The 23087-nt window shown below is 42.6% G+C and overlaps 1 protein-coding gene across 6 annotated transcripts in view; it reads right to left on the bottom strand.

Moving 5' to 3' along the window:
* Nucleotides 1–23087, bottom strand: part of CCDC91 (coiled-coil domain containing 91) — a 325533-nt gene that overhangs the window by 72737 nt on the left and 229709 nt on the right. For all 6 annotated transcript variants that reach the window (XM_062195016.1, XM_062195014.1, XM_062195013.1 and 3 more), the window contains 3 exons: nucleotides 15837–15929; nucleotides 15677–15745; nucleotides 13835–14011 (listed from right to left, as the gene is read on the bottom strand). In XM_062195016.1, coding sequence (XP_062051000.1) covers nucleotides 13835–14011; nucleotides 15677–15745; nucleotides 15837–15929 — 339 coding nt within the window. The remainder of the gene's footprint in view (nucleotides 1–13834; nucleotides 14012–15676; nucleotides 15746–15836; nucleotides 15930–23087) is intronic.

Raw genomic sequence — 23087 nt, 5'->3', positions numbered from 1 at the left:
CCATCTTTGCTCTAGGTTGCTTTCCCAAGGAACGGCACACTGATACTCACGAACCACACCAGCACTCACAGAACACCAGTATCCCCAGGGATCTACTAAGTCAGCACCTCGCAGGCACCCTGCACCGTGGCTCCCGCAGGCTCAGACCTGGTCAGTCCCTGCCTGCAGGTCCCCGTGAGTTCCCCTAACCCAAGCCTCCGCGTCGCGCATGAATATTCCTTTGGAACCAGGGTTATCTCTTTATGACAGAACTCTAACACAGTATGTGATACGCACCTTGCCCTGCAACATGTATGCATCTGTTTTCCCCCCTGAAAGAAAATCTACGTAATGGTAGGGACTGTAACCAACACTTCTTGTGCCCCCTGGAGCACCTTAGACAGTGAATACACAGTAAAACTTGCACAGGTCAGAGCGCCCTCGCGGTCCCAGCTTTTTTTTTTTTTTTTTTTTTTGTGATGACTACTGCTAGGCCAAAAGAAATACCTAATTGTTCCATTTATTAATTAGATGGGTCATAATTTACCAGCAATTTGAAAAGATAATACACAAAAATTGAAAGAAAAATATTTTTGCTTCATCCTTAACTACAGTTACTTACTCATGAGGATTCTGCCGCAGGCATTGCACAACTCCTTCAGACTGCGGGGAGGATGGGACAGTAACGCTTTCCTGCCTGCTGCATGGTCACTTCTACACGGTACTTCTGACCTCAGCAGCCCCCTGCAGCACCCCCCCCCCCCATCACCGAGATACAGTAAGACAGAGAAAGGACTGGAGCACAAATGGACAGTCCAGCACCATTCCCCAGCTCTCAGTGACCCTCCTGTTGCCATCTCCCTCCTGAACAGGCCCTGCAGCATCCTTGCACATCCCCCCAAGTATTAGGGAATCACTGGTCTCCACCACGCCACCCACTACCTATATGCAGGGCTGTGTGCCCAGTGTTTAAAAACCCCGAACCTGCACAACAGTAACAAAAGCATCAACACAAGCCATGGCCATCGTTGCAGCAGCAACTCAAATGTGTTGCGTGTACTGTGCTAAGCAGGTTAAAAGCTAGACTGCCAGCTAGTGAATGCTACTTACACTTAAACAGACGGTGTGACCTAACAGAGGTGTGTGTAAAAGAAACAGCACACTCAGGCTGAAGTGTTAAGATAAAAATGCAAACGCAACACCTTAATTAGGTGCTAAAAATCAGTCATGTGCAGGCTGGCATGTCAAGTCTTGGCTCTGCTTCTGTACATCTTGCCACCCACGTGGGGGACTCGGATGGAGTTTTTGGCTCCCGGGTTTGGCCTGGCTCAGCCCCAGCTGTTGTGGGCATTTGGGGAGTGAACCAGCACTTGGGTATTTCTCCCTCCCACTCAGATCAAGAAAAGATTAAGAGAATAGCTACAAACATTTCCATTCATTCTGCAGAACTGTTCTAAGAGGCAGTTCAACCCTAAAGTTGAGAACAGTTGAGTTACTAAGCAATTGTCACATTTCAATGAGGAATTATAAATATTCTACCATGTCTCAAAAAGATTTTATACTGCTTATTTCTGAAAGAGAACTTTCTACAACTAGATGATCAAAACAGTTTTTAGAATGTTAGTTATGGAGTACAGATTTGTGGAATAAGAAATCCCAGGTCTCTAATTCCACAGGAGCAGAAACTGAGAACCTCAGTGCAGGAAGCACAGTAGAGATTAGATTCCAACTCACATTCCTGTGTTCTTCGCAGTCCTGTGTAAAACGGTGTGCTGCTTTTTACTGAAGATTTGTGATTCGATTTTTTTTTTTTTTTTGCTTGATAGCAGATAAAACTAGTTTCACCTACTTCTCCTAGTGTATCCCTCCGAAATCCTTCGAGGGCTGAATAGGCCCCTTCCTTCCATGGTATGTGGCAAGGGTCTGGTCACTGGATGGACAACCTTCACATGTTGCCTCAAGTTTCTAAAACTATTTCACACACCTCTTATTTATTTTAAAAAACTGCAGGTTTCCAAAGGCCTCATAACAACCCTGGAGAGCAGGTAGTATTAAGCACACCTTACAAATAACACATGAAAAAAAAAAAAAAAAAGGGTCAAGATTACATCAATCACAAGCTGGGACTCCAATTTAACCCTGCTTAGTGCATCACAGGTTATAGGAAATTCAGCACAACATAAGTAAGGGGAGAAATGCTCACCCTCAGCAGAGAGACCATGAAAGGATTCAGACTAAGTTTCATCTGCTATGTTCACTGTGGTGAGGATGCAGCCTTCTCCCTGTCTACTTATTTCCGCCACTGACCTTGACCCCCATTTCTCAAAAGCTCTACACACAGGGTCATCTGAGAATACAAGTCTTAACACTGAGTCTGATAGGCATGGCTCAGATTATCTGTGCATCCTTGGAACAGGGGTGGAAAATAATCATTAGCCTAAGTCAACAGCAGCCTAAGCAGAGATTAGAAAGCAGGTAAAGTCTCACCTGAACCACACAGCTCAATAGCACCCTTCCCTCTGGGCGGACAACGACCGGCCGAGGAGGCCTGAGGAATGCTTCAGATGCTGCCATTCTGATCTGGAAATGACTCTGAAAATCTAGAACACGCTGCATGTACTCTATCCAGCATGCCTGGGGCCAGACGTGTTCCAGATGGCAGTGTTTTGGAACACTGGCATAGATGTTACCTGTTCAGTACCCCTGAACTGAAAATGCTCAACCTGCACGTGAAACTGAGTAATGCTTCCATCCGCCCAAAGTTCACTACTTTACTGTGACCTAGAACTTCTGCTTGTACTCCTGCACTGTTCATTCCCCTAGAGCAAATACGATAGCTGCTCAAAGTAAACATTCTGCTCAAGCTGAACGCAATTATCTTTGCCTCTCCCAGATGATTTTCCAAGTATTTCACTGAATAACAATAATAAGAATCATTTCAGTTTGGCACCCAGTAGGCAATCTGTTGAAAAGTTCCTTTAAGAAAATTATAACATTCAAAGCACTACTTCTGATGACCCTACTCTTAGTTTTTAAATGGAACATTTTACTATCAAGAATCTAAAGAGCCAAACTGAGAGCTGCAGATCCAGTACATTTGTTAAGGATTAAGATATCTCTTCAGTCGGTACACACTGTATGTACTCCCTCAACTTTCACACAATTTCCCATATACATATGTTCAATTAGGCTTAATCTAAACTTTATAAACAACATTAAGGAGATGGAAATTCTCACTAACCTAATCTGATCATTATTATATAAGGTAGGTATCATCCACCTTATGTCCCAGCCATCCCACTCCTGGGAATTGATCCAAACGAAGAGAAGCCAGTATATGCAAGAGTTATCTGTATCCACATGTTTGTAGCAGCTTAGAGAAAATTTGCTGTGCATACACACACACACACACACATATATATATATGGTGGAATACTACTCAGTCACAAAAAAGAATGGGATCCTGTCACTAGCAACAAAATGGATGCTATAGGAGAACATTGCATTCACTGAAACAAGCCAGTCCCCCACAGACAAAAATCACTTTTTTCCTCTGATATGTGGTACTAATATAGAGAGTAATATATATGAGTGTGCAGGGGGCTCCAACCGAAAAGGAAACAAAGTTGCTAAGCCTTCCATCCACAAGGCCTCTAAGCCTTTGCTCGAGTTTGCGCACTTCCGCATCTCAGTGACTCAGCGTTTCCAACAACCCAAGATGGCCCCCAGGGGAGGTACCTGGCCTGACGGGAGACTTCCATACTCATGGACAGTATGTGTCTTCAGCTGCGATTGGCCTTTGAGGGCGTGCCAGGCTTGTGTCCTGCCTTGCCTTTCAGCTGGTTGGCTCGGTTCCCTTGTGCCCTGGACAGCCCCCTTTCTGTGTCTATAAAAGCTTTTACCCCCTCCCAATAAAGTCGAGAACCCGGCTGCGCCCTGGGCGTTGACTGATCTCCCGGCTCTGGTGTGATTCCTTTGCCGCCGACACTCATCATCCTGCTCGGCCCCCGAGCTCCCCAGGCTGGCCCTGAGGAGCTCTATCGGACCTGCTGCCCCGTGCCAAGCAGCATGAGTGAAACTGACATTCTGATATAGCCCTTATCTAGACGCCTGAGGAACACTGGTGTTTCTTTATATGGCAGAGTATTACACTTGTGATTAGAAAGTAAATTCAAAGTATCTCACTGCAAAAATCAAAAAACATTGAGAGGAGGAGGGAGGGTAACACAGGAAGTATCACTATGTTCTTACAGCTGTATATATCAAATACATGGAATGTGTTCCCTTTATAGACATAAAATCACACCATTACCCCATAGCAACTACTTTCAAGAGGCCTGCAGTCTAGCAGAGGAGACACACAGACAGAGCCTTCTACAGTGATCTCTTGGGACAGTGGCACAGTGATCCACCGGAGGCCATCAAAGCACCCTTGATTTAAATTGCTAGGAAGAAGGTCTCCCCAGCGAGGAAGAATGAACAGCAGCTGAGATGGAGCGACTATGTGACGCAGGATGGCAGAGAAGGGTGGCCCAGGTCGCTGAAACATTTTTATTTTAGGTAGCTGAACTTCTCCTTATGAGCTGCATGGAAGCAATGAGGAATTCCAAGTGGGATAGTGACCTTCACTTTTTATTCTCAATGGAAAAAAATGGAGCAGAGTCCTATACAGGTGGCCATAGTCAGCACTACAGACAGTAAGACCAGGAACGCAGCTTGGATGGAAGGACGTAGTTTTAAGGATGATTTAATTAGCGAGTACCATGAAAAGTTTTAAAGGCATGAAAATGGGGATGCGAGAGAGAGGATCTAGGATGGAAATAACCATTGCGATTATTGTTGAGGAACACTTCTGGGGTTGTTACACTATCTAGCCCGTTAAGCAAAACAGAAGCACTATTTCCTTTTCTGAAAGAAAGGTCAAGTGGCTATGCTCAAGGTCTCAAAGAAAACTTGACCGCTGATTGTCATGTCTGTGGCTTTGGGGGAACACATAACCCCAAATTACAGCGGCTGTGGTTATACACTGTTAGGCAGCACTTCCACGTCACACACAGCTAGAGTGTCCATCTGCAGCGGAGTCCTTTTACAGGACTTTGCTACAGCAGCAACATTAATGACTGTCCTCTCCCTGCCTAGTTAGCTGTCAGTAACAAATGTACTCCGCTTTATTTAACAAACATTTTTCAAGGGATTTGAAATTACTTTAATATGAAAATCAATAAGCCAGAGTCATAAATTTTCTTTTTAATATCTGATGGACAAAGAAAAGACAGTCTACCATCAGCATTATGACTTAGTCTGAATTTATGACCGAGGCCAAACAAAAACCTCTCAGAGGAGTTCTGAGAACGAAGGGCCACGGCCCCTGCGCACTCGGTCTTCTGTCGTGCTTTGCAGTTCATCTCCTTGGTGAGAGCCAGCATTCGCGGGGGGAAACACTGAGGTGGCACATTCTAAAGCAGAAGCTAGTGTACCCCCACTTCATTTCTCCAGAGTACTTTCAGTAACCTGAGTTCACATCCACTCTTTCTGCTTTGCCACCCTCTGTCCTGGCCTCCTTCCTACTGTAACTTAGTGGCTAGACAAAAACGTGAATGGCTCTCAATTAGGTTTTCAGACTTCTTTCTTGGGTTCAGCAAAGTGACCTAAACTCTAGATTTAACAAAAAAAAAAAAAAAAAACAAGTGCCTGGCAGGATTTTAAAAAGCCGGTTTCCACAGTGAGGCCTCCAGCAGTTCCTGGGTGGCCCTCAGCTGGCTGCCAAGTAAGCAGAGAGCAGAAAGAGCGAGGGCCTCTTCCAGGGGGCAGGAGCTGGGCAAATAGTGGAAGGAGCTGTTGTTCGGCCCAGGCACCCTGGAACGGGAGGACGGGGCCCTGAACACTCTGGCACAGGCAACAGTGCAGGACCAGAGGACAGCACCTTACCTTCCACGCTTCCCTCACGGCACCTGCAATGCAGCAGCCATGCATGGGGGTGTGACTGTGTGACCGTGACTGCTTCCACCTGCACACAGATCAGCTGAAGGAGCCTTGCTCTTTGCTAGGCAAGAACGCACTACTTGTCTCCTTTACTTACTTGGCTTTAAATGACCGCTAAGTGGTTATGGATTGCACATGGTGACCTGCAGCCTAGAGCGCTCACCCCCAACGCGAGGTCCGTATTTCTCTCTGGCAACTCGACATTTCCTCTAGAATTATGAGTGGGCATCACAAACTTAGTGCACACGAATCGGATTTTTGTGCCCACGAAACTCGGCTCTCCTCACCATAGTAAATGAGGTCACTATCTGAAACCACCATCTCTCCAGTCATTTATTTTTGCAGTCACTTCTTTTTAAATACTTTTTGTAGTATGAAGATTTCTCTTGATACTACATAAAATTCACCAGTATGAAGTGTATAATTTGATAAGTTTTGTCAACTGAAACCACCACCAAGATACAAAACGTCACCATCACCCTCGAAATGTTCCCCTAGCCCCGGCATCTACTAATTTGCTTTCTCTCATCTTACTCTATCTGCTCTAGAATCTCAGAGCAATGCAGTCACATGACATGCGTGTTTTCTGCAGCGGCCCTCTTTCCAACTCTCATCTACAGCAGTGGCCTACCACCCCACTCAGCCAAACACACACATAACCCTGAACGTCTTTCTTCCTATCACCATACAGAATGTATCAACCTCCATGTGCGCTCCTAAGGGCTAGGGATCTGGTCTATCTGCTCAGGGCTGCAGGCCAAAACCAACCAACAACGCCGACACATGGTAAATGCTCAATAAATATTAGTGAATACATCAAGGAAAATATCTTCTTCCAGTTTTATTCCCATTGAAATACTCTATTCATTTCCTAGGATGATGAAAACTCGCATTAACTGCTCAATGAGCTGAGTCTATAGCCTGTACTAAGATGAGAATGTTGGGAGGTATAACAGCAGCACTGCACCTTGCTAGGCCTCTGGGATTAGGCTGCCTGGAGCCTCCGGCAAGGACTTGTATGGCCTTGACCATGTTACGTAATCTCTGTAAACCTTAATTTCCATATCTGTAAAAACACAGATTCACAGGACCTACCTTACAATGTGACAGAGACAAACTGAGGTCACTTCTAGAAACAAATGGAAGAGTTCCTGGCACTTTAAATTGAATTAAAATATGCCTTTACTGCCACAAGCAACTAACAAAAAATAAATCCCTTAGTAACACCTTCACTGCCCAAATAAGCTATTATGATGATGTATCAAAGCGTTCATGGAAAAAAAAAAGATTTAAAAAGATTTTACTTTGGTGTGAAACACTGTGGACATCCCTGCATAGCTTTTTGAGAACATGCATTTTCCATGAACTTCTTACTACACCTGATCTTAGCCAAAAGGCTGAGAAGTGATCCATGACCTTTTTTAAATAGCCTTGATATCTGTTGAGAATTAAATCTAAGATGTGAACATGGAGAATTACTACTGCTTTCCCCTTATCATTATGGTCATTTCTCAGTTTTTATAATGCATAATATTTCACCTATTAAGTATAGATCTGAACCTCACACTTAAAACATTACAGGGTCGGAGCAGAGGGAAGAGGCATCATTTCAGGTTCCTGTCAGTGGCAGCCCAGCTGTGAAGTCTCTCTATAAACTACCCCAGCACAACTGACTTAGGGTAACTGATGAAACTCATCAGATTCTTACACGATTCTGAAATAACTAACTGCTTTTTCCAGTTTGCCTTTAACTAAGGGATTAACATGATTAATGCATGAAGTGATGCCTCTAATTTTTTTCTGAAATGTGGAATGAATACAGTGAAACCGCAGAAACTCTCTTCCAGAGTATGTTCTCTTCAAGGATCTGTATGGCATACTACTTTCTAAATACCTGCCTCTCGCTTGCTACGACTTTACACCTAGCATATTTTACTTTTCTGAATGATTTTCAACAGACATTACTAGTTTACTTTTCTCTCTTTTGGGAATTTAGAGCCAGAAGTACAATGCAGACCCAGGGAATGACGTCAACCAGGGGTGGGACAGGAAGCCCTAGGTCCTCTGGCCCCAGCTTCACACACGCTGATTCCCCAGCACTGGGTGCCTGCACAGACGCCCTTTGTGAGAAATCCAGGTCTAGACTGAGAGCTTCTTCACCCGAGGCAGGCACGAGAGCTGGCCCATCAAAACTGGCAGAAAACCTCAAGGCTTAACGCTCGTAATAATCCCTACCTCGTGCAGTGTCGTAAGACTGGAAGGGGACCCTCAGCTCCCGCAGTCTTCCTGGGGCCTGCCCAAGGAGCAGCTCAGGACCTGGCATGCTGCAGAGCCAGCAGGGCCAGAGAGAACCACCAAGGTGGTTTAACCTAGAGGCCGCCAGTGGCTACCGCCCTTCACCCCCAAGTGCAGAGCGAGCAGGTACTGAACCTGAGACTCCTGCTGCTTTCCGGTGCTGCCTGTCCTGGAACGCTGATGGGATGGAGCGTCCGGATTAGAACAAAGCAATGCCCGCCATCTCTGCTTGGGCGGATTGGTGAGGGTCATCACAAGCCCAGGCCACGAAGTGAATGAGAGATTGGTCTTTTTAATAATGCACAGAGAGTCAAGAAAAATAAAGAGGGACTGACGTCCGCAGGACAGGAGAAGCACGCATCTTGTTAAACTAAGCCTAAAGCAATGAAGACAGATGCTTTACCTGACAGAATACAAAGTAGTCGTCACACAGATGCTTAATGAGGTCAGCGTGACCACATAGGAACAGAGGGAGGATTTCAACCAAGACAGAAAATACTAACAACTAGGCAAACGGAAATCTTAGAACTGAAAAAAAATCCACAATAGGGGTTTCCACAACAGATTAGATCGAGCAGAAGCGAAGGTCACACAGCTTAAAGACACTGCACAGGAGTTTGAGAAAAAACAGCTAAAAGAACTTAGGGGAAGAATCAAGCAGAGCGATGTGCACATTACAGAGGTCCCAGAGGAGGAGAGAAAGGGCAGCAGAAAGATTATCTAGATAGTGAGCAGAAATTTTCCAATCAGGAAAAGGAAATCAACGTCCAAATCCAGAAGGTCCAGCAGACCCCAAATAACACAACCTTCCCACCCACCCCCCACGCAAAAAAAAAAAAAAAAAAAAAAAAACAACAACAACAAAAACCAGGGTGAGACATTACAATCATCAAGTTATCAGAAGCTCAGTTAACGAGATAATTTTGGAAGTGGCAAGAAACCATACAAGACAATCTCAATAAAATGATCAACAGACTTATCAGCAAAAACTCTGAAGGGAAAGGAACGATACATTCAGTGTGTTCGGAACAAAAACTCAAACTACTATCAACCCAGGGAAAATTTTATCCTTCAAAAAGGAAGAAGACGCAAAGAAATCGAGAGTAATAAAATCTGGGGAATTCATCGCTTCTAGCTTAGTGCCTTACCACACATGCTAAACGGAGAGGAGTGCTTAGCCTAGTGGATAAAACCTCAGTTAAGACACCCGCTTCCTGCAACACAGTGCTTAGGTGCAGTTCCCAGCTCCAACTTCTGAGGATACCTTTCAGCTACGGGAGACCCGCACTGCAGGCACTGGCAGTGGTGAACTTATCTCTTTCTGCCTCTCAAAGAAGTTAAAAAAGAAAAAAGAAAAAATACTGAAGAAATGCTTAAGGGAGTAACTCAGGTTGAAATTAAAATATTCTAAGCAGCAAATCAAAGCACATAAAACTCTCTGATCATGTTCATCAGTAAGTACAGCTCACTGAAATACTGGATTGACAAAAGGTGAAGCACCTTCCATCTCAAAAGAAAAGGTAAAACAGAGATGAATTAAAAACAACTAGAACTACAAAAACATGTTAGTGGATATACAAGGTAAGATGTAAACTGCTGCAGAAGTCCAAGTGCAGAGTTTCGGCATGCAGTTGAAGTTCTTAGCAGCCCGGCACACACTACCCCAAGTATATGATGTTTCATGTGAGAGCCATGATAACCACACAAAAAAGCTGAAGAAGGAACACGGAAGAATCACAACATGGATATTATGAAAAAATTAAACACAAAGGAAACAGGAAGAGAAACAAAAGACAGGCAACAGAACTAGATGACTGGCAGAAATCCATTAACAAAAGTGCAATGGTGAGTTCCTCTCTTTCAATACATACTTTGAATGTAAAGGTACTAACCTCTCCCATCAAGATACACAGTGGGCAATTGGGAAAAAAAAAAAAGGACTCACAAAATGCCACCTACAAGAGACGCCTGTAGCTTTAAAGACAGACCTGGGATGAAAGTGAAGGGATGAAAAAGACATTAAATGTAAACAGTTACCAAAGAGACCAAGCTTGGCTCCACCTGCATCTGATAAATTACACTGTAAGTCCAAAAAATGTCACTAGATGCAAAAAAATTGACATTACATAATGACATAATGATAAATGGCTGTCAGAAACAAGCACCAATTATGCAGCCAATCTCTCACATAAATATATAAAGCAAACATTGACAGAAGTAAAGGAAGAAATAGCACTAACACAACACTTACAGAAGATTTCAATGCTCTACTGCCAGTCATATGAAGCAGCATATGTTAACAACATCATAGACCAAAAGGAACAACTGGGCATATAAAGAACATTCCAACCTATCAGCAACAGAATCTGCATTCTCCCAGAGTGCATACAGAACATGGTCCAGAATTGGTCACTTTGAGTCACAAACAAGTCCTAACAAATGGAAGGCTAGAATTACATCAAGTGTCATCAGTAGCAGCATGAGAACCGCAAAATTCACAAGTAGTTGGAAATTAGAAACAAATTTCCAAGCAACTTCTAAGTTAAAGAAATGAAAACAGAAGTTAGAAGACAAAACACACAGCACGTCCAACCACGGGATGTAGTGAAAGCGCTACTAGGAGTGAACTTCAGAGCAATGAAGTACTCCCTTAAAGATCTCAAATTAGCAACCTAACTGTATACCTCACAGGACTACAAAAAGCACAAACTATGCCTAAAGATAACATAAGGAAGGAAAAATAAGATTTATAGCAGGGAAAAAAATGAGTAGAAAGATGATAGGAAATAATGAAACTAAGTTGGTGTTCTGAACATAAGTGAACGTCACAGAACTTTAGTGAGACTATAGACCCCCACACAAAGGAGACTAGCATGACCCATCAACTGGATAAACTAAAAGTAAATTCCTGCAGATACAGAACCGATGAAGACTGACTCATAAGAGAATCAGAAACACCTCCCAAATACAGAAAACCCTTAAGAATATGCCATCAATGGGAAATTCCACCAAATAAGTGAAAATAACTGGCAACCCTCAAAAACTGAAAGATCAACTCAAGTTGTATCCTTTCCCAAGAGATTCCGTGTGCTGGGGCACGCCGGGAGGCTGCAGCTTCAACCCTTGCCTTCACTGTCAGCTTTCCTGGGTCTTTGCTTGGCAGGTGATTGTGCTTCAATAATTCCAGGAATATTTTTAACATTGAAAACTTCTCAAAGCCACCTGTGGCCATCACATTTCCCTGTCCCAGGTGACAGGATAAAGGACCGCTGCACCTGTGTTTGACAGACCTGCTAGAGAAAGGCCTTTCCCCCCCTTTCCAGCCATGAGTCAGCCCAGCCATCAGTAAGCCTTGCCAAGCACTAAGGACTTTACAGGAAGCCTTCCGCCCCGTCAGAGCAGTCAGAGCCATCTGGGCCGAAGTCCTTTGTGCAGCTCCATGCTTCGTCTGTTCCTTCCCGTGGCTTCGACATGGTGGGTTTTCCTAGTTTCCACCACTGCCGGGCTACTAATAGTTAAAGTGTGTATGCAGTTTGTGAGAAGGGCATGGGCATAAAGCAAGCCAAAACTCTAGAAACCTGCTCTTCTTAGTGAGATTTAACCCGTTTGCTTGAACAAGCATTAGAATTGTTGCAAATGTTTAATATTCCAAGAAAGTTGCTTTTGACTACTTTTGCTAATGCTTTCTTTTCCTTTATAAAGGAGGTGATTTGTGGAGGTCCTCAGCAGAAATCACACTCACCCTCTCCCCTTCGAAGCGTATCAATGTATGCCCCATTTCTTTTTAGAACCTTGACAGATGTAAATAACATTTCATCTCTTTGGAATTCATTTTACTACACAGAGCCCAGAAGGAAGTGAGTAGTCAGCTGTCATTATTTTTAATCTTTTCTAGGTTCATCAGGAAGATCCTAATGATAATTTAGGAAAAGCTACAGACCACCTCAGCAGAGGAAAACTGTACATAGATGTGGTTTGAAACAAAACTGCAGTAAAATCTCAGACTGCCCAAGCCCTTCCAGGCACTCCAGATAGAACACGCCGGTTCAGTTTATCCTACATAATTTGTTCCATCGGCTTTATAGTGTTTGTAAATTACACGCAAGCTGGGTCACGTTCCTAGGTTCTACCCTGTTCCAGTGGGTTGTCTTCACTGTCTGTTCCCACAATACCGTACAGCGGTGATTACATCCAGCTCCTACACAGGGTCATTTTGCACCTGCTGTGCCTCTAAAATGCTTTTCCTCCCTGAAGCACTACTCACATCACTGCAGGGCTCAGCTTCATCGCCAGCTCCTTAGAGAGCTGCCACCAACTCCACGGTGCACGCACGGGTTCCCTCACTCTCCAGCTCCTCACACAGGTTTAGTGTTGCACACTGATGATTACTTGACATCACAGAACACATTTATTACTTGCCTATCAGACTTCTTCAAAAGGACACATTATTTTTTTTTTCCTACTGCTGTGTTTCCAGAAATGAGTACTGTGCCTGGAACATACCAGGCAAGCATTTCCATTATTAATGTAAAAGATCAAAGAGTAAATTGACCACAGCAATTTGTTCGGCTGCTCTGCTGGTAGAAATAAACAACAGGGGATCCAACTTCTTTTGCTTCCCAAGGAAAGTAAGTTGTTAATTTCCTAGGACTCTGATGCTTTCAGGGCCTAACGGAAAGAGAGCTGCTCGGCTGCAGTACAATCAAACATACCGCAAAGAAAGGAAGTGAGCTGTTTAAAGGCTGAGAGCACAAGACACTACCACCTAACTTTTGCGAACCCGAGAATTACCTGGAAGCATTGTTCTGTAAATATCATTCTCCCTGCCATACATATTCCCTGTTAAACCCTGCAGTCATGTAGCAAGTAAATGCGCGAGCACACACAGAGGCGAATATACACAATCTCTAGTGAAACGGGCAAATACCTGCAACACTGTTATCTTCCTGATGCTCTGAACCCACGGGGGATAACCTGCGCTGGGTCTCACACTCTGCGGCGTTTCCCGTTCAGCCCCGACAGACTAGCAGAGAGGCAGGCTCTCCGAGAAGCCTGCTGACTGATTCACGCCCCCTTGCTCAGTCCCATGGGTGCACATCTACATGACCTGAGAACAGGAGCTGCAATCAGATACTTGTGTATGAAGGCCATATTCAGTCTGCACCAATCGTTGATGAGACCACAGGGAGTACTTTCAAGGATTTACACCTCAATTCCATAGAACTGAATAATATATACAAGAGAGACTTAAAAATTAAATGGTTTTTCCATGCAAGCATATCATTTTATACGGAATGTGTAAGTATGTATCTGTTTATGAAAAGAAAAACGTTAGGGTAGACGCAATGACTGACTATACATTTGATCCTGACACTTGTGAAAACAGAGTTTAAAAGGTAAAATAATAAGATACCAAGCGTACAATGTCAGAAGTTTGAAAGCACACTGAAGTATTTAAAACTATCAGTTTGAAATATTAATGACAAAATAATGAAATGTTGGTAGGCAGGTCCTGGGAGCACATTTCACTTTGAGAAAATAAGGAAAAAGATGTTTAAAAAGAGTTAATTTTACTAACCTGACTTATTTTCCTTTGTTCCTGTACAGCTTTCTGAATTGCCTCAGATACTTTTTCTTGATCTTTTGCATGCTCTGTCTTCCATAATTCCCTTTCTTCAGCATGGACTTTTTCCAAAATTTTCCTTTCTTCTTCTATGGCTTTTAAAACCGCATCCTTCACTGCTTCTTTCTCAAGCTTCAAAACAAATAATGATCAAAATAAAAATACTGGGAAGAAAAGACTGCTCTGTGATTACTTGAATGAGACAGTCTTGGTTAACCTACAAGACACAAAGCTTTGATCCTATAGGCTACAGTCCTGACACTGCTGTTTCTGTGCATATTAAATAATAGCTCTAAGATAGAAATCTATTGTTTTTTATACAAATATTTCTACTTAGTTCCATGGTATTTCTGAACTCCAAGCCTTGCTTAAAGTAGCAGATTTTAAATCATGTAGTGTCAGCATCCCTTTAAAATTTTCAAAATTATTGAGGACATCAAAGACTTTTTATTGGTATTGGTTACACACATGCATATCTACTGTAGTGAAAATTCAAATCAAGAAAAAATATGTTGACTCATTTAAAATTAATAACATTAAATGCCTAATACACTGAAAATATTCTAAAATCATTATATTTTCCTAAACAGTGACAAGAAAGGCATTGTTGGAGTATATGTAAACCTCTTTAATATCTGACTTAGTAGCAGATCTTTCTCCTCTTTTAAGTCTGTAATGACACAGCTTTTGGGTTGACATACAGAAAATCCATTCTCGCACAGATTGGTAAGAGAAAAAAGAAATGAGTAGCCACTGTAAATAACTCTAGATATTCTTGATGATCTCACACCGAAACATGACCAATGAACTGTGAACTGCAGTGAACTGCAGTAGGAAATGAAATTGTGGGGGCCGGCGCTGTGGCAAAGTGGGTTAACGCACTGGCCTGAACTGCTGGCATCCCATATGGGTGCCGGTTCTAGTCCCAGCTGCTCTACTTCCTGTCCAGCTCTCTGCTATGGCCTGGGAAAGCAGTAGAAGATGGTCCAAGTCCTTGGGCCCCTGCACCCACGTGGGAGACCAGGAAGAGGCTCCTGGCTCCTGGCTTAGGATTGGCACAGTTCTGGCCATTGTGGCCATCTGGGGAGTGAACCATTGGATGGAAGACCTCTCTCTCTCTCTCTCTCTGACTCTCCTCTCTCTCTCTCTGACTCTCCTCTCTCTGTGTAACTCTGACTTCCAAATAAATAAATCATTAAAAAAAAAAAGGAAATGAAATTGTAGCAAATAAAATTTCAATAACCTGTAATACCTCAATGCTTTCTTACACTTTGAATAATTTTTTTTAACTTTTTCCTTTAAACTAACTCAGATTACTTTCCACTGTGACCTGAACCCATGCTCTGGGAGTTCACAACCTGGCCTTTGACTGCAGCATCCACACCAAATGTACATGTCAATTCCAGCTCCTATTTCTAGAAAGTGTACATGCTGCTATGTATATATTTCATACCAATGAGTACTCTAATTAATGAGTTATTTTAAATCTGGCTTTACAAATTCCTTACTCTGAGATAGACACACATACATAGGACCCCCCCCCCCCCCAACACCAATATCTGCAGACCCTGATCAAGCCCCAGGTGGGTATCAGTGTCCCAACAGATACGTTATTTTACCAAGTAGCTGAGAATGTAAACTGTCAGGTACCTCATATTCTAGTTAAGTATAAGGGGGAAAAACAAGTAAAACATCTTCTGCCATGAATCATTACACAAAAGTACACTAGAAATACCATAAATAAGTTTAGGGTTTTTGTCCCACTAAAAGGCAACTCACTAATGCAGATGGGCATACCTTTGTAGCAGATTCTAATGCCTCCTTATTTTTTTGTCTTTCTTCCTCCAGACATTTTCCCAATATTTCCTGTAAGTGATAAGACAGAAAGACACTAGATGTATGCTCTGAGGTAACAAAACATATTGCTTACATATTTTGAGCAAACTTAAAATATTACCTTCTGTTCTTGAGACTGCTGAACCAAAGCTTCCTTTATTTTTTCTTTTAAGAGTTCCTTCTCTGTATCTAACATTTCCAGGAGCCTCTGATGCTATAAGGAGAGATAAGGGAATCAGGATTATGGCTCTGAGACCAGTATCTGTCGAGGAATGCAGCTGGTAGAATTCACATGCCCAGAGGTATAGAAGTAACTCTTCTAAAAGGAAGGCATAGAACCCCCAAACACTGAATTCACTTTTCTCCAGTCTCTTTTAGTCCCCAAATTCAGCAAATTCTATGACATGAGATCTAACTAAAAAATACACCCATTGGAAAATTAACATGAAAATGATATCTTGCTCCAAAATTACATTTGGAAAAATCCCATCATTGGCTTGCAGCAACAAAAGTAATCAAACAATAATTAAAGTTTGCTTGGTGAAGGGCTACCATACGAAACAAATATATCTGGTAAAGCAGCACTGAAGAAATTTAAACACTTTATTATTCCAGCATTTTAGCACAGATTTGAAACACGAACTTATGATGCCACTCAAAGGGATATTATACAATAACTAATGTTAAAGTGTGTGGGGCTCAAATATTTACTTCTATTCCAATGGGCTAGTGGAAAAGCACAGAGAACCTTCTGACACCCTGAGCTGGGTACTTGGAGTTTTCTAACAAAGCTCACCTTCTGTAGCCTCAGTGTCTCCCCTAAAGATATGCCAGATGCTGTCTCAGAGCAGTGCTGATGTGGGAACACTTTATCTATACACACTGCTACTCACACAAATTTCTCATTCAGATCCCACAGAGAAATAAGGTATTTGCTCACATTTCAAGTGCTATTGACCCGCAAGCGTACTTTACATAGGAACTCAGCCTGACACCCAAGTTTGACAGACATGTGTTTCAAAGCTGTTCTGATTCCAGCCATTTCTGGGGAGGCAGTCTATATTTGGATAAATGACCAAACGGTCCATGTTTTGTTAAGATACTGTTATATTCCTGCTTTTCATTTTAATGTTACTTTTCATCTGTGCTTTCCAACAGAATAAGAAAAATCACATGAAAGATGTGTGGTTTTTCTTAAAAAAAAAATTCCAAACCGTGATACAAATCATGGCATGATTCTGAGAAATTATTGGTACCATATGAATTTGTGAAAGGCAGTGGACTAACAAATGAGTAGACTTACCACAGAATATACAAGAAATAACAACTGAGATTCTAATTGTGTATTCCCAGTCTAGATGCACACAGGCTCAAAAACAGTACCCAGCCCCATTTAACATTACACTTATGAATAACAGGCGCGGATATTACACCTGACAAACAATTAAGACCTGGCAATGGCAAGTACAATTCTTGAACGAGGACAAGAATGTTCCATAAAAAACACAAACTGAATAAAATTATTGTAATTAAAATACAGAACAGACTTTTCAGAGCCATTAATAACTGTGAAGTGATTTTTTTCCTTACTGTTATGTCAGCAAGTCAGACTAATGGACATCATTAAGTGCTTCCATGTGGACCAGGTTCCCTCCATGGCCCGACAAGAACTCAATTCAAAGAGGGTATTTCAGCAAAGATGACTGTGTATGTCTAGAAAATTCATGCCTGACAGTGCTTCTTAGTTTTGACACAATGCTGTAATAGAAGATGATTTTAGATCTTGTCTGTGACCAGATAAGCCTCAAGTATGCTTGAAATCCACTCAAAGTAAAACCACCGATGCACCTGAGCAGATACAAGCAGGATCCTGGCCCTTCGTGTCCAGGCACAACTTTCACAGCTCCAGGCACTCCGAAAAGTGTGTTGCCTGCAGTGGCACCACATGGACCTCTACGACAGACTGTTCTGTGTCTGCACGCTCTTCTCATTTCCAGATGAGTCATCCGAGACTTAGAGTAAGAACTTCTCAGACCTTGAACGACTCACTCCAACAATCACCATGCCTTTCTACCCCTCACCAGTAGAAACCATTTAACAGATAAAGGCCACCCTGCACTACCTGGCCATCATCGATACCATGGAAGTCTCACTGCCATTTCGCTGGAAGGGAACTTGACTACTCTGTGACGTGATTCTGTTCTTTGCAGGGCACTGTGCAAGTCAGATGTCAGTTCCTGAACAAGGAACAGTCAGTAATAGGAGAGCTGATTCACAATCACGCGGAACGGCACCAGAAACCTTCAGGTCTTAACATTAAACACCATTCATTTGTACAGCAAATTATCCAATAATCCAGAAGTGGCTAATCAAGAACCACTTTCAGTTCAACTAATACATTTGTATTTGCCTTAGAAAAAGGAATAGATACTCAGTGTGGAAACCATAACCGAAAAAGATCATTGGCAGATTTTGAGTAAACACTGTTCTGGGGGAGCTGTGTATGTAATTATGTAGATGCATGTACACAATTACTTGATTGACAGACATTTCATATTCTTTCAGAACTCAGCAGTATGCTACTATGCTTTTCAGATATAATTCTATTTTTGTTCAATTTATTAAATATCTTACCATTCTATCTGTAGACAGTGCATCCAGTTTCTCATTTAAGAAAACAATCCTGATTTTTGTGTGTGCTGTGATGTGAGCAAGTACAAGTACAGCCTTAGAAAGAATTCCTAGAAGCTGAATAACCAGGCTGAAGACTAAGCACGTTTTCCACTGCAATGCCTACTACACTCAAAAGGAACAGCACCTACCAGTACACAGACTAGGGAGACAAGACAGCAGGACCGAATCCTCAACTGCCGCGTCGGCTGAGCAACAGAACCTCTGCACGTTCGAAGCCAGGGATCCCCGCTCTATTTGTCCAGCAACGGGGAATGTTTGCTTTGGACCTAGAGCTCCTGTTTATTTCACCATTTTCCCTTCTGCAATGGGGTCTCTGGGACCCTTTCGGTGTCATTTTAGTGATCTGGGGATGGATGGGTGGCATGAACAGAATGTAGGATGGAAGAGTGTTCTAATTCATCCTATTTACCAAAATTTCACATCATGTTTCAACTATTTTAATTACATCATGGACTGCTATGTGCAGGCATGTCAGGACCTTCATAAATATTATCAGCGATCCTCACAACTCAAAATGTGTTACTGAGCTATAGAGCAGTTACACAAATTGCCTAGCCTCACAGGACCGTGGAAAGCTGAATACCAAATGCATGGATTCGAGACTCATTTCTCAGGGGCTCAGACATGAATAAGGACTCCCACAGTCTATCGGCTCCATCTCTGAATTTTTCATGCATTCATTCCATTTATCTTGCCTTGCTTTGTAATTTATGAGTGACTTACAGTGCGGTCATGGCATATCTCCCATTCCCCCACCATGCTCCTTATGGTACAGAAACCGATCACAAGACCACGAAACCCAGGAGGAAAGGGGGACTGCTCATCCCGTGGCAAAGGACCTTTTTTTTTCCCCCCAAAGCAAGACTAATGTGTTTATATAGCTGAATCTCTCCTATTAGAATGCCAAGGGGCTGGCGCTGTGGCACAGCTGGTTAAAGCCCTGGCCTGGAGCGCAGACATCCGCCGACATCCAATATGGGTGCTGGTTCTAGTCCCAGCTGTTCCTCTTCCTATCCAGCTCTCTGCTGTGGCCTGAGATAGCAGTGGAAGATGGCCCAAGTCCTTGGGCCCCTGCACCTGCACGGGAGACTGGGAAGAAACTCCTGGTTCCTGGTTTCGAATGGGCACAGCTCCAGCTGTTGTGGCCAACTGGGGAGTGAACCAGCAGACGGAAGACCTCTCTGTCTCTACCTCTCTCTGTAACCTCTCTCTGTAACTTTGTCTTTCAAATAAAATTAAATAAATCTTTAAAAAAAATAGAATGCCAAGAAATATACAGAGCAAGACAGATAATTTTCTATCAGCTAACAAGTTTTTGTTTGTTTGTTTGTTTGTTTTCTAAGACATTCCTTGAGGGAAAAAAAAATTCATGACGAAGTTAGAGGACTGGGGGTGCGCCTGCAGTTCAAGCATCCCATATGGGCACTGGTCCAAATCCCAGCTGCTCCACTTCTGGTCCAGCTCTCTTCTATGGCCTGGCAAAGCAGTATTAGATAGCCCAAGTCCTTGGGCCCCTGCACTCGCATGGCAGACCCACAAAAACCTCCTGGCTCCTGGCTTCGATTGGCGCAACTGTGGCCATTGCGGCCAACTGGGGAGTGAACCAGCAGATGGGAGACACTCTTATCCCTCATCACCAGCTCTCTTTGCAGGAAAGTGTAGGACATAAACTTTCCCAATTCTTCTTCTTCTTCTTCTTCTTCTTTTTTTTTTTTTTTTTTTTTTTGCTCTGTGTAAAGCTGGTAATGCCAACCCTATGCTGGATGAAGCCACGTATGTTAACTAGACGTCCTATTGGATAGGTGACAACATTATGATAATGCCTTTCACTTACGAAATGCTTTGCATAGAAAGGAAAAATACTATTTGCCACTCAAAATTAAGGGCCTCAGAAGGAATGTCTACATACTTTTACAAGAACAAAGACTAGAAAAATAACCGTCAGAGTATCCCTCAGTGAAAAGTGATAATCCAAACCAGCATCATTTCAGTGAACATTGTTTAATAACGGACTTGACAGTGAACACTTTATTCCTGTCACCAAGCACCTGAATCCAAGGAAAAGCAGATCAAAGACCGTAGGCAGCAGCCATGCAGATTCTATGTGGCAGCTTTCCAACTTCTTATCTACCATCAGTACACACGGGGATTCCAGCATGGTCTGCCGTCAGTGCACACGCTGTCTTTCGTATCTCTAGCCGTGACAGAGAACGACCTGACCTGGGGGCACTGTGAGTCTTTGTGGGCCTCAACGAGCTATACTTGCACAAGGGTATTTCAGAAAGTTCATGGAAAAATAGAGTTAAAAGCATGAGCTTATTTTGGTGCAAAAAGTAACTGAAAAAATGTTTGCACCAAAATAAAGTCATATTTTCATTCCATTTTTCCATGAACTTTCTGAAGTACTTTTAGAGCATAAAGGCGACTAGTCCCAGCTGGGGGTGCTGAGGACAGACACAAAGACATGGACTGAAACACAAACTCAGTCAACTCTGCTCTGGTCATGTGACCACAGACTGCTTTTGGAACCCGAGATCTGGCATCATCGTCTGGAAAGCGAGGATTAGCACACACGTCATAGGGTTGTTCTGTGAGTAACTGACAGCCTTTCTGAAAAGCTTTGAGTACAATGCCACTCTTACTAAAAGTTGACTTCCATAGACATGATTTGGATAATATCGTAATGAATGTTTACTTTCTGTTCTTTTCTTGAAATTGTGTAGATCATTAATCTTCATGGTGGAAATTCAACTATATATTTTAATATAATACTTCCCTATTAATTGTCCTGCCACTAAGGTTTGTCCTCCTATGTTAATTTCTAATTTATTGCACATAACTTCTCTCTGTAAATATATAAATTCATTAATCCTTTTCAAACACACTTACAAACCAGAAACACTTTGTTTGGTGCCAACCAACAGCAGGTGCTGTGCTGGTTTCTGGAGATGAGAGTTGAGGGATGTGGCACAGGTAATTCCTGCCCTCTGGGACACTTCGAACTGATTTACACAATTATTCTATACAATTTTTTCTTCAATCGATGCAACAACTACTTTTGCCCCTCTGCACAAAATATCTTTATGAATAGAAAGCACCAGAAATGATCCGGAACTAAATAACATGAAACATAAAAATATTAAGTAACTAAGAATGCTGCGCACCTTTTCAGATGCCACTTCCACTTGCGAGCCCACTAGCTCATTATTCCAAAGTGGGCATGTTCTGAATACCTTCTGTTATGTACTTCAAAGCAGAAATTCAAACCAATGCCACATCTTGAGGCTCCTAAGAATATTTTTGTCATATTCAAGATATTGAAGGGCAGGTTTTTGCTTTATTTCTAACAAAACACTTCAAAACATTCATTCTAAAGAAAGAAGGGCTTTCAATAGATTTTACAAATCTGCCTCAATATGTTTGTTACAACTGAGCCAAACGACTATTGCACGTATTTCGACACCTTGCTTACACCTATTAATGCTTTCTGCTTTCTGTGAGAAAATAAGATTAGAGGAACTCCTATCACATACAAAGGATTTCCAAAGAATTTTCTAACAATAGGCTATTTTTTTTCCAAGGTTCAATTTACAGAGTCCTTAATATCAAAGGCCCGTCTCACAGAACAGTATTGAATGACATACACCTTGCACACTCCACATAAGTGCAACCACACTGACTTGTGATTTTTCTATTTACTGTTAAGTTTTTCTCCAAGCTCTGTCATCTGTAAACTGCTGCTTGGTTCGCTGCATGTGTTTTATGGGATGCTCAGTCTTATTTTACTACCACTGAACAAACTGGCCTTAGTTTTCAAACTATTTAATGTTACATAAAATGTAGCCATCGGTTTACTCCTCAAATGCCTGCAATGATCGGAGCTGGACCAGGTGAAGCCAGGAGCAAGGATTCAATCTAGATCTCCACACGGGTGGCAGGAACCCAAACAGTGGAGCCATCACGGGCAGCCTCCATCACGGAATGCACATTAGCAGGGAGCTGAAAGTGTCGTGAAGCGGAGCTGGGACTAGAACCCTGGCACTCGGATGTGGGATGTGGGCATCCCAAAGAGTGTCTTAATTGCGGGGGTCAAAAGCCCGACCCTCATGTACTGTTCCTATCTATTGGATCTAATAAAAAAACACTGGAGCGCCTCCTTTGGGTTTATTTTCCATTTCATTGTTATAGTATTTAATCTTATTCTATCGTACACCAAGCTGAGAAATGCTGTCAGAGACTACACGGCAACAGCGTCATACACACAGGTATCTACTTGGGGATGCCGTGCACCCGCCCTGCTGCTGCTCTCATTCTGCCTTCTCTCACGATTATGGCAGATTTTTCTTTCTATTTCACTTTCTTCTCCCAAAGCCTGTGTTGCTGCTATTTTGATTGATAGCGACTCACCCTCCAGAGAGGATCTCAGGGCATTTGTGGAAGAAATAAACAAACACATGCCATCGTGCATGCGTGGATGGATAAACAAAAATTTACAAACCACTCTGCTCCAGACAGTCTGCCCCCATTCTCAGTCTCTGTTTTGTCTCTTGTTCTCTATATTTATTGGCATTTCTGCTCTACTGGTAGGTTTTAATTTCTTGCTTTTACTGTTATTTTTACAAGACGAACTGAAGATTGTCTTTTGTCTTCTGCCTGATGAAGTTCCACGATGGGCTGT

This window comes from Lepus europaeus, chromosome 6, assembly GCF_033115175.1.
Source record: "Lepus europaeus isolate LE1 chromosome 6, mLepTim1.pri, whole genome shotgun sequence".
Lineage (NCBI taxonomy): Eukaryota > Metazoa > Chordata > Mammalia > Lagomorpha > Leporidae > Lepus > Lepus europaeus.
This window is presented reverse-complemented; position numbering and strand designations above follow the sequence as displayed.